General features: G+C 46.4%; 1 protein-coding gene across 5 annotated transcripts in view; it reads left to right on the top strand.

Annotated features, from left to right (window-relative positions):
* The window catches only part of LOC118374172 (interleukin-1 receptor accessory protein-like 1), a 433,725-nt gene that overhangs the window by 166,416 nt on the left and 255,251 nt on the right, over positions 1-12,058 (top strand). For all 5 annotated transcript variants that reach the window (XM_052499785.1, XM_052499788.1, XM_052499786.1 and 2 more), the window contains exon 3: positions 5,452-5,731. In XM_052499785.1, the coding sequence (XP_052355745.1) occupies positions 5,452-5,731 (280 nt within the window). The remainder of the gene's footprint in view (positions 1-5,451; positions 5,732-12,058) is intronic.

Raw genomic sequence — 12,058 nt, 5'->3', positions numbered from 1 at the left:
GATACATCACTATCATCTAGCTACCTGCTCTTCAGCCTGAAGTGGCTTGGGGTTGGGTCTCTACTTGAAGAGCATCTCTACAGACTAACACATAGAGATGTAGATTTCAGTTGAACTCCACTGTGAAGTCTATGGTCGTTTCAAAAGCCATATTGATGCTTATCCAGTGTCTGCTTTATTGAAATGTAAGTTTTTTTTAAATCTCTCTCTCTCCCTCTCTCACTTTCACTCTCACCTTCTCTTTCACTCTCTCTCTCTCTGGCATGGATGAATTATAGGACAACCCCCCCATTAATTAGCTGCAGAGTTGTTTCTTGTAAATAAAACATGAATGAAGACACAATTAGCCAAGCCTGTTGAGTGCTCAGCAGCTGTGCTAGCCAGCTGTTTTAATGGGGGGGGAGATAAAGACAGTTGAAACGAGAGCGAGTGAGTGATGGAGGAATGGATTGCACAAGATGGAGGGATAACTGAGCTGAGATCAGAGGCGTTTAAGAAGAGAGAGGAATGGATTGCACAAGATGGAGGGATAACTGAGCTGAGATCAGAGGCGTTTAAGATGAGAGAGGAATGGATTGCACAAGATGGAGGGATAACTGAGATGAGATCAGAGGTGTTTAAGATGAGAGAGGAATGGATTGCACAAGATGGAGGGATAACTGAGCTGAGATCAGAGGCGTTTAAGATGAGAGAGGAATGGATTGCACAAGATGGAGGGATAACTGAGCTGAGATCAGAGGCGTTTAAGATGAGAGAGGAATGGATTGCACAAGATGGAGGGATAACTGAGCTGAGATCAGAGGCGTTTAAGAAGAGAGAGGAATGGATTGCACAAGATGGAGGGATAACTGAGCTGAGATCAGAGGCGTTTAAGAAGAGAGAGGAATGGATTGCACAAGATGGAGGGATAACTGAGCTGAGATCAGAGGCGTTTAAGAAGAGAGAGGAATGGATTGCACAAGATGGAGGGATAACTGAGCTGAGATCAGAGGCGTTTAAGAAGAGAGAGGAATGGATTGCACAAGATGGAGGGATAACTGAGCTGAGATCAGAGGCGTTTAAGAAGAGAGAGGAATGGATTGCACAAGATGGAGGGATAACTGAGCTGAGATCAGAGGCGTTTAAGAAGAGAGAGGAATGGATTGCACAAGATGGAGGGATAACTGAGCTGAGATCAGAGGCGTTTAAGATGAGGGAGGATTATCATTTTTTTATGAGCATGGCCTTATTTCTATTACAGCATACTGGACGACTGTCATTCATATTCCATTCTCCCAGCTCAATGTAATGGTTTAGGCTACATTTAAATGTTTAGTCATTTAGCAGACGCTCTTATCCAGAGTGACTTACAGGAGCAATTTGGGTTAAGTGCCTTGCTCAAGGGCACAGACAGATTTTTCTGTCTGTGCCCTCAGAAGAGACACGAACACAGTTCACTTTCATAGCAGACACACAAACAGTTCGTTGCGTCTGTAATTTATTCTCGCAACTATCTACGTACTCTCCTCCTCTCCCCTTTTTCCTTCGCTTGTGGACTTCAGTGCACACCACATCGGCTGTCTGTGACCAGGGCAAAACAACTTTTCCAAGCCAAACCTTCATATCATAACCTCTAACCGCAACACACAGCCTATATCATTGTCACGGCATAGTCAACATAAACTCAGCAAAAAAAGAAACGTCCCCTTTTCAGGACCCTGTCTTTCAAAGATAATTTATAGAAATCCAAAATAACTTCACAGATCTTCATTGTAAAGGGTTTAAACACTGTTTCCCATGCTTGTTCAATGAACCATAAATAATTAATGAACATGTACATGTGGAACGATCGTTAAGACAGCTTACAGACAGTAGGCAATTAAGGTCACAGTTATGAAAACTTAGGACACTAAAGAGGCCTTTCTACTGACTCTGAAAAGCACCAAAAGAAAGATGCCCAGGGTCCCTACTCATCTGCGTGAATGTGCCTTAGGCATGCTGCAAGGAGGCATGAGGACTGCAGATGTGGCCAGGTCGATAAATTGCAATATCTGTACTGTGAGACACCTAAGACGGTGCTACAGGGAGACAGGACAGACAGCTGATCGTCCTCGCAGTGGCAAACCACGTGTAACAACACCTGCACAGGATCGGTACATCTGAACATCACACCTGCGGGACAGGTACAGGATGGCAACAACAACTGCCCAGGTTACACCAGGAACGCACAATCCCTCCATCGGTGCTCAGACTGTCCACAATAGGCTGAGAGGCTGGACTGAGGGCTTGTAGGCCTGTTGTAAAGCAGGTCCTCACCAGACATCACCGGCAACAACGTTGCCTATGGGCACAAACCCACTGTCGTTGGACCAGACAGGACTGGCAAAAAGTGCTCTTCACTGACGAGTTGCTTATTTGTCTCACCAGGGGTGATGGTCGGATTTGCGTTTATCGTCAAAGGAATGAGCGTTACACCAAGGTCTATACTCTGGAGTCGATTTGGAGGTGGAGGGTCCGTCATGGTCTGGGGCGGTGTGTCACAGTATCATCGGACTGAGCTTGTTGTCATTGCAGGCAATCAACGCTGTGCGTTACAGGGAAGACCTCCTCCTCCCTCATGTGGTACCCTTCCTGCAGTCTCATCCTGACATGACCCTCCAGCATGACAATGCCACCAGCCATACTGCTCATTCTGTGCGTGATTTCATGCAAGACAGAAATGTCAGTGTTCTGCCATGGCCAGGGAAAAGCACGGATCTCATTCCCATTGAGCACATCTGTGACCTGTTGGATCGGAGGGTGAGGGCTGGGCCATTCCCCCCAGAAAAGTCTGGGAACTTGCAGGTGCCTTGATGGAAGAGTGGGGTAACATCTCACAGCAAGAACTGGCAAATCTGGTGCAGTACATGAGGAGGAGATGCACTGCAGTACTTAATGCAACTGGTGGCCACACCAGATACTGACTGTTACTTTTGATTTTGACCCCTCCCCCCTTTTGTTCAGGGACACATCAATTTCTGTTAATCACATGTCTGTGGAACTTGTTCAGTTTATGCCTCAGTTGTTGAATCTTGTTATGTTCATAGAAACATGTACACATGTTAAGTTTGCTGAAAATAAATGCAGTTGACAGTAAGAGGACGTTTCTTTTTTTGCTAAGTTTAGCTACTAGAACTAACATGTTAGTAATCTCGATACAGTCATGCAGTACAGTGTACAGTCAGCAACAAGCAGTTTAGCAGTTACACCGGTGGGCCCCGTCAGCAATAAATTAATAAAACTAAAAGCTTATATTGACTTGTAAGACTTCCAGTGTTGGATAGACATAGTCAGCTCGCCAACATAGCATACCTCTCTGTTTGAGCCAGGTGTTTGAGTTGGCTAAACTATCTAGCTGCATTCAATGCTAGCTAAGTAATTGAAAGTGAAACAAATATTTTCTCTGAAATATAGCTAGCGCTCACTCGCTCTCTCTCTCGCTTGTTCTTAATTTTGGAAGGAATTCATTTATTAAAAACTGTTAAACTATTGTCTTTTTCTTTCTTTGAGTGAACTACTCACCACACTTTAAATGCGCTGCAGTGCTAGCTAGTTGTAGCTTATGCTTTCTGTACTAGATTCATTCTCTGATAATTTGATTGGGTGTTTATGCTTGTGAGAGTTCTGAAAGGTTGAAGGACGCCCTGCGGAAGTTGTCATAAGTCTATGGAAAGGGGTGAGAACCATGAGCCTCATAGGTTTTTTTGTTGAAGTCAATGTACCCAGAGGAGGACAGAAGCTAGCTGTCCTCCAGCTACACCATGGTGCTACATCACAGAGTGTTGCTGAGTTGCTGAGGATACTGTCGACCTTCATTGCAAAACAGTGTGTTTTAATCAATGCTTTGGTGACATGTGAATATATTTAGTATAGTTTTATCTATAAAGGATCACTTTTTAAATGTTTCACTATGTAAAACAATAAATAAAAAAAGAATTCACCGAGGAGGGATGGTCCTCCCCTTCCCCCTCTGAGGAGCCTCCACTGGCTGAGATGCTAGCAGATAGTTTTTTGCCTCTGGATTAAATGTTACTTTACACTTCAAAAAGAAAATGGATCATCCTATAATCTGACGAGAAGGCTGTAGAGATCTCAGGGAGAATCATATCCATTTGAATAGCAATAGCCAAGGCCTCCACAGCCCGGAAGCCTGCATGAAAACTCTGATCTCTACAGCCTTTTCACTGTGTGCGTGCATGCATGTGTGTGTGCGTATTTTGGTGTGTGTATGGCTGGGGGCCTCTGGAACTCATGTTCCGTCCCTTCAGTGCTCATTGAGGTAGGCAACTGGGTGAGTGACAGACAGACACCCCACCGATACAAAATAAATATGCAAACCAACCGAATCAACTCAGGTATTTTCCAATTGATGAGGTACCTAATGGGGATATGATATGATATGATTGGCTGGTGGTCGGTGACTACTATATGAGATATCATAATGGTGATAAACCTTCAGTGACCCCCTGAAGGCAGTTCAGTGTGTACGCTGAGATATTCTCTTGTTTTCTATTGCAGTTTAATGTGAATGAGTGTCCTGAGTTGTCCATTAGGATGGAAGTGGATAGCTCTGACAACAGGGCCTGTATGTAATCATTATGTTAGATTGATGTTAAAGAGTCTGTAATACAGACTAATACATCTGGATGTAGTATGTGTGCATGTCTGGAGAGAGGATGAATGATGCTTTGGGAAGTCTAATATTGCTATACAATAAGGGTAATATGGCAGAAAATGCTTCATACCGTTTAAATACAGAGGTGCTACTTTTTAGTAGTGAGTTTCTCAGAGGACAGTGCCTCCACGGTCTGGTGGTGCAGTTTTTGGACTTTACACCCCTGTCTGTCAACCGCCGTGTGCGCCTGGCTCCTCGTCCTCGTTCCGGGTGCGAGTGGTCGTGTGTCGACTCCTGACTCTGCCCTCCCATTGGCTCTCGCTGCCCCGGCTCTGACTAGGTCACAGCTGGTGCTAGTGCTCTGGCACGGCTGGGTGAGCAGACAGCTGTAGGCCCCGGCAACCACAGCTACTACTCTATCCTCTTCTTTTATGTGTTCCATTCTGTCTACATATTTTCTACTGTTCCTGTGTGGTGGAAAAAGCTTAGAGAGGGGTGATAGGTTGGAAGTGTTGCCACTTTGAGATGAAAATGCTACTGTAAACAATTGTAGTGAGGGCAATTATTACTTCCTGATTCATGATGGTCAAATCAATACTGGCAATGCACATAGAGACTTAACTAAGGCCAGTCATTTATTTGACTCTGATCCCACTTCCCACTTCCCAGCGCCAAATACCATTTAAATGATCAGCATATTTCAGCTTGTTTTCCTGTGTTAGGAAACAAATGTGCTTATATCGTGTCATTATAACACTTTTATGACGCTCTTATGACAGTCCTATTAATCTACCTTTCCCTCTCTCCTTTCTCCTCAGTGGACGACTGCACGGATTGGTCAGTGGACTACTTGAAATACAAAGTGCTTTTGGGGGAACCGGTGCGGATTAAATGTGCTTTATTCTATGGATACATCAGAGCGAACTACACCCACTCCCAGAGTGTGGGACTAAGCCTTATGTGGTATAAAAGTACAGGACACGGAGACTTTGAGGAGCCTATCTCTTTCGACGGCATCAGAATGAACAAGGAGGAGGACGCTATCTGGTTTAGACCCACCGAGCTCCAAGACGTTGGACACTATTCCTGTGTATTGAGGTCAGTTGTTCTGTTATGTTCCTGTGTATTGAGGTCAGTTGTTCTGTTATGTTCCTGTGTATTGAGGTCAGTTGTTCTGTTATGTTCCTGTGTATTGAGGTCAGTTGTTCTGTTATGTTCCTGTGTATTGAGGTCAGTTGTTCTGTTATGTTCCTGTGTATTGAGGTCAGTTGTTCTGTTATGTTCCTGTGTATTGAGGTCAGTTGTTCTGTTATGTTCCTGTGTATTGAGGTCAGTTGTTCTGTTATGTTCCTGTGTATTGAGGTCAGTTGTTCTGTTATGTTCCTGTGTATTGAGGTCAGTTGTTCTGTTATGTTCCTGTGTATTGAGGTCAGCTGTTCTGTTATGTTCCTGTGTATTGAGGTCAGGTGTTCTGTTATATCTAGTCAACCTAGAGCAATTTAGTGCTGTTAAATATAACTGCTATCTTATCTGATAGTTGTTGAAGTGCATTGTGGAAATTGGTTATCTTCCTTCCAAAATGGCTGGGTTTCTGTACCTATCCTATTCCTGGTTGTTTACATAGCAGTTGTAGGTAAAAGAGTGGGGGAGAGGAGTTTCTGCAACCTATGCACATAAATCAAGCTGCTTTAAAGTCCTCCCCTGCAGATTACTAATGAATTCTCTAATCCCCAGCCAGAAGAGAGTTGGACCTGGGTCCACACTGTTAGAGGCCCTCCCTCACTTAACATGCTTAAGTTTTTTGTTTGTTTTTCCTCCGGGGAACAATAAGGTATTAAGTGTCATTGGCAGACCCATAACTCTTAGGCTTCTCAACTCCTGTTCTTTAACGCAGCTATGGAGTCTGGAGCGAGGGAGGAAAGATGTGAAGATGGACAGTTATTCACAGCTGAGAGGTGGTGGGGGAGGAAACAAGAGGTGTAGAGAGACAGAAAAGGAGAGATAATGTACCTCCTCCCCTTGTCGAATAAAGACACCCGTCGGAGGACATCATTATCATTTATGAGTTCCATAATGTTGCAAAGTTTCTGGCTTCCTAGGTCATATTGATAGAAGAGAGGGTTCTTACCCAGGTGAGTGGGAAGGTCAGAGCAGGTGTCTTGACTTAGAAGACCATAACAACCTGCAGTTTAGGCTCAGAAACACTGCTTGGCTCAACTAGGAGAGGAACCATTGTCTATCCAACATATTGTTTCAGAGCCACTCCTTTCTCCAAACACTGTAAAACCTGATGAATGGTTTCCCCACAACTTTGGAAAGATTGTGAAGCTCATGAAAATCAAGTTGTTTCTGTGTTTTGATTGAGCTGTCCCTTTAATAGGGTTTGAGGTCTATAAAAAAACTCCCAATGCTGTGTTTGCCCTGGTTCTGCCTGCCACCCACATACACCACTAGCACAGTCAGTGTGACCTCTCTCCTTCTTAGCCTCAATTCAGCTGAGAAAATTTGCCCTGCCTTTCAGCAGTGGTAACACTTGCATTCCCCTAGCTAACTGCCCCTTTGCAGCGCAGAGCTCAGAGAGGGAACACAGGCAGGGAACACAGGCTCAGAGAGGGAACACAGGCAGGCAGTTAGCCAGGGAGCATGGCTCAGAGAGTGACCACAGGCAGGCAGTTAGCCAGGGAGCATGGCTCAGAGAGGGAACACAGGCAGGCAGTTAGCATGGCTCAGAGAGTGAACACAGGCAGGCAGTTAGCATGGCTCAGAGAGTGAACACAGGCAGGCAGTTAGCCAGGGAGCATGGCTCAGAGAGGGAACACAGGCAGGCAGTTAGCCAGGGAGCATGGCTCAGAGAGGGAACACAGGCAGGCAGTTAGCCAGGGAGCATGGCTCAGAGAGTGAACACAGGCAGGCAGTCAGCATGGCTCAGAGAGGGAACACAGGCAGGCAGTTAGCCAGGGAGCATGGCTCAGAGAGTGACCACAGGCAGGCAGTTAGCCAGGGAGCATGGCTCAGAGAGGGAACAGAGGCAGGCAGTTAGCATGGCTCAGAGAGTGAACACAGGCAGGCAGTTAGCATGGCTCAGAGAGTGAACACAGGCAGGCAGTTAGCCAGGGAGCATGGCTCAGAGAGGGAACACAGGCAGGCAGTTAGCCAGGGAGCATGGCTCAGAGAGGGAACACAGGCAGGCAGTTAGCCAGGGAGCATGGCTCAGAGAGGGAACACAGGCAGGCAGTTAGCATGGCTCAGAGAGTGAACACAGGCAGGCAGTTAGCATGGCTCAGAGAGTGAACACAGGCAGGCAGTTAGCCAGGGAGCATGGCTCAGAGAGGGAACACAGGCAGGCAGTTAGCCAGGGAGCATGGCTCAGAGAGGGAACACAGGCAGGCAGTTAGCCAGGGAGCATGGCTCAGAGAGTGAACACAGGCAGGCAGTCAGCATGGCTCAGAGAGGGAACACAGGCAGGCAGTTAGCCAGGGAGCATGGCTCAGAGAGTGACCACAGGCAGGCAGTTAGCCAGGAGCATGGCTCAGAGAGGGAACAGAGGCAGGCAGTTAGCATGGCTCAGAGAGGGAACACAGGCAGGCAGTTAGCATGGCTCAGAGAGTGAACACAGGCAGGCAGTTAGCCAGGGAGCATGGCTCAGAGAGGGAACACAGGCAGGCAGTTAGCCATGGAGCATGGCTCAGAGAGGGAACACAGGCAGGCAGTTAGCCAGGGAGCATGGCTCAGAGAGGGAACACAGGCAGGCAGTTAGCCAGGGAGCATGGCTCAGAGAGTGAACACAGGCAGGCAGTCAGCATGGCTCAGAGAGTGAACACAGGCAGGCAGTCAGCATGGCTCAGAGAGTGAACACAGGCAGGCAGTTAGCATGGCTCAGAGAGTGAACACAGGCAGGCAGTTAGCCAGGGAGCATGGCTCAGAGAGGGAACACAGGCAGGCAGTTAGCCAGGGAGCATGGCTCAGAGAGGGAACACAGGCAGGCAGTTAGCCAGGGAGCATGGCTCAGAGAGGGAACACAGGCAGGCAGTTAGCCAGGGAGCATGGCTCAGAGAGTGAACACAGGCAGGCAGTTAGCCAGGGAGCATGGCTCAGAGACGGACCACAGGCAGGCAGTTAGCCAGGGAGCATGGCTCAGAGAGTGAACACAGGCAGGCAGTTAGCCAGGGAGCATTGCTCAGAGAGGGAACACAGGCAGGCAGTTAGCCAGGGAGCATGGCTCAGAGAGTGAACACAGGCAGGCAGTCAGCATGGCTCAGAGAGGGAACACAGGCAGGCAGTTAGCCAGGGAGCATGGCTCAGAGAGGGAACACAGGCAGGCAGTTAGCCAGGGAGCATGGCTCAGAGAGTGAACACAGGCAGGCAGTTAGCCAGGGAGCATGGCTCAGAGAGTGAACACAGGCAGGCAGTTAGCCAGGGAGCATGGCTCAGAGAGGGAACACAGGCAGGCAGTTAGCCAGGGAGCATGGCTCAGAGAGGGAACACAGGCAGGCAGTTAGCCCGGGAGCATGGCTCAGAGAGTGAACACAGTCAGGCAGTCAGCATGGCTCAGAGAGGGAACACAGGCAGGCAGTTAGCCAGGGAGCATGGCTCAGAGAGGGAACACAGGCAGGCAGTTAGCCAGGGAGCATGGCTCAGAGAGTGAACACAGGCAGGCAGTTAGCCAGGGAGCATGGCTCAGAGAGTGAACACAGGCAGGCAGTTAGCCAGGGAGCATGGCTCAGAGAGGGAACACAGGCAGGCAGTTAGCCAGGGAGCATGGCTCAGAGACGGAACACAGGCAGGCAGTTAGCCAGGGAGCATGGCTCAGAGAGTGAACACAGGCAGGCAGTTAGCCAGGGAGCATGGCTCAGAGAGTGAACACAGGCAGGCAGTTAGCCAGGGAGCATGGCTCAGAGAGTGAACACAGGCAGGCAGTTAGCCAGGGAGCATGGCTCAGAGAGTGAACACAGGCAGGCAGTTAGCCAGGGAGCATGGCTCAGAGAGGGAACACAGGCAGGCAGTTAGACAGCGAGCATGGCTCAGAGAGGGAACACAGGCAGGCAGTTAGAGAGCAGTTCCAATCCCCCTTCTCCCATGATTCTCTATTCTATTCAGTGCTGCGTTAGGTTGTGTAGCCGATGCCTGAGGAGGAACACGATCACTCACCGTGGGGTTATTGTGTAATCAGGCTGAAATAGTCCAGCCAGGAGATTTGATTTGGATGATTGTGTTGCTTTTTAGCTAGTCACAACAGTTTACATCAATTAGGGGCAACACTTAATCTGCTATAATCATAAGAAATAATCCCATTGTTATGTTCTTTGCCACTGTGTGCCGTCAACCTTCACCAATTTCCAGGTCCGTAGGAATCGTCCGAAGAGGAAAGAGGTTTTTCTCTAGGGTTTTGACAGGATGCTTCTGGTTTTAATTCCAACAATGTGCTTTAATTGAATTGTTCAATTGAATAATTTGTTATTGATTGGCTGGAGAGTGCACATACTGTAACGGCTGTTGGTGGAAGAAGGTGAGGACCAAGGTGCAGCGTGGTACGTGTTCATCTTTTATTAGTTGAACTGAACACTGAATAGCAAAACAACAAAGAGAACAACCAAAACAGTTCTGTCTGGTGCAGACACAAAAACAGAAAGCAACTGCCCACAAAACCCAGGTGGGAAAAGGCTACCTAAGTATGGTTCTCAATCAGAGCCAATGATCGACAGCTGCCTCTGATTGAGAACCACACCCGGCCAAACAACAAAGAAATCCAAAACATAGAAAATTAACATAGAATGCCCACCTATGGCCAGGGCGTGACACATACCTTATCGTTGATTAAAACCTACTTTCTCCAAAACAGAAACTTTTCTGGAGATATTTTCCCGTTAACTAAAATACATTTTCTTGGTCCTAGAGTCATGACTGTCCTTACTCCACTCCCTGACTGTTTTACCACAACTGCCATGTAAACAACCAGGCCTAGGATAGGTACTGAAACCCAGCCATGTTGGGAGACAGATAGCCCATTCCCACATTGCGCTTAAAAATCTATCAAATATCACTTTCATTTAATAGCACTAAATTGCGTATCACAGCTCTACAGATGTCGGACCTTAATTTGATCCAGATGACATTGAGGGGAGTTACTGGTTTCAAAAGATTTGTAAGTCGCTCTGGATAAGAGCGCTCTGGATAAGAGCGTCTGCTAAATGACTTAAATGTAAATGTAAAAAAGATGTAATAAAACAATTATAATATGAACATTTGCATAAAATGGTGTTAGAAGGTTTTCAACCGACAGCATCATTATGTTTCCCAGGTAGAAATCCTTGGCTCTCAAACATGGCATGTGTGTTTCTGTGAGACGTATCTTCACATTGCCCTCCCTGTGATGAGGCAGATTTGGTTCAGATTTGGTTGGACATAAGGAAACATGTTATCTCCCTAAAATTAATCTGGAGGATTCATTTAGTCCAAATCTATTGCCAAGTACGCTACATGCCAACATACTGCCACACTCCATGGTTTTCTGATCAACAGATTGACTTCTGAAACATATTATTAACACTAGACATTAACATCGGAATATCTCTGACATTTTAGTATCTGTCGGAAGTTTGCCATTTTAGTCATACAATGAACAGAGAACCTAAAAAGAAGGTTTGCAATTGTGAACAAGCCTTTTCTTCTCTGTAGCTCTCCCTAAAGAGAACATATCACTGGATTGCTTTCCAAGTCAATAAACATTACACTTCCTTGTCACGTTGCATTGCTGCTGTCTGGCTGTGCAGCCTGTGGTAGTGAAAAGAGAAAACGTGTTACAGTATTGTGTATTAATAAATAGTAATAACTTATTAACCTCTTCGGTTAAGGACGTCTTTTCTTGAATGGCTCATTAGTTCGCTTCATTGTAGGTTGTTTTTAGTGGAGAGCAAAGTGTCTGCCAGTTAGAGCTGGGAAAACCTACTGTACCTTAAAGAGATGGAAATCCCATGTCTGTAGTGGCCATACAATGTTCTACTCAACTTCCTCTGTTTCAGGTTCAATACTTCAATGGAAATGTTCTTAAATGTATAGAACTGCTGTATATAGAATCAACCTGCGATTTGGCTTAGACTTAAAATCACCCTTTGATTCTGAGAGATGTTCCTTTCAGTGTTTATCTATTCAACATATCACTGTCCCCAAATGACACCAATCCCAGACACATTATACACACTTTTAAACCCCTCAACATTTCTCATCAAGTTACCCCCTGCTGTACAATATTGTGGTAGATATTGTTGCTGTGTTGACACACGTAGTAAAACAGATCCCAATAGCGTACACTGTCATTATGGAGATATGACTTATAATTCCTCCCCTCTTTTCGGGCCCAATCATCACAACACTGCAGCAGAATCCCAGGATGCTCTCCTTTGGACTCAGCTTTGCATTTTCCTATGT

The sequence above is a fragment of the Oncorhynchus keta genome, chromosome 37 (genome assembly GCF_023373465.1).
Source record: "Oncorhynchus keta strain PuntledgeMale-10-30-2019 chromosome 37, Oket_V2, whole genome shotgun sequence".
Taxonomy (NCBI): Eukaryota; Metazoa; Chordata; class Actinopteri; order Salmoniformes; family Salmonidae; genus Oncorhynchus; species Oncorhynchus keta.
Note: the sequence above shows the minus strand (reverse complement) of the source record. Positions and strands in the feature narration are given on the sequence as shown.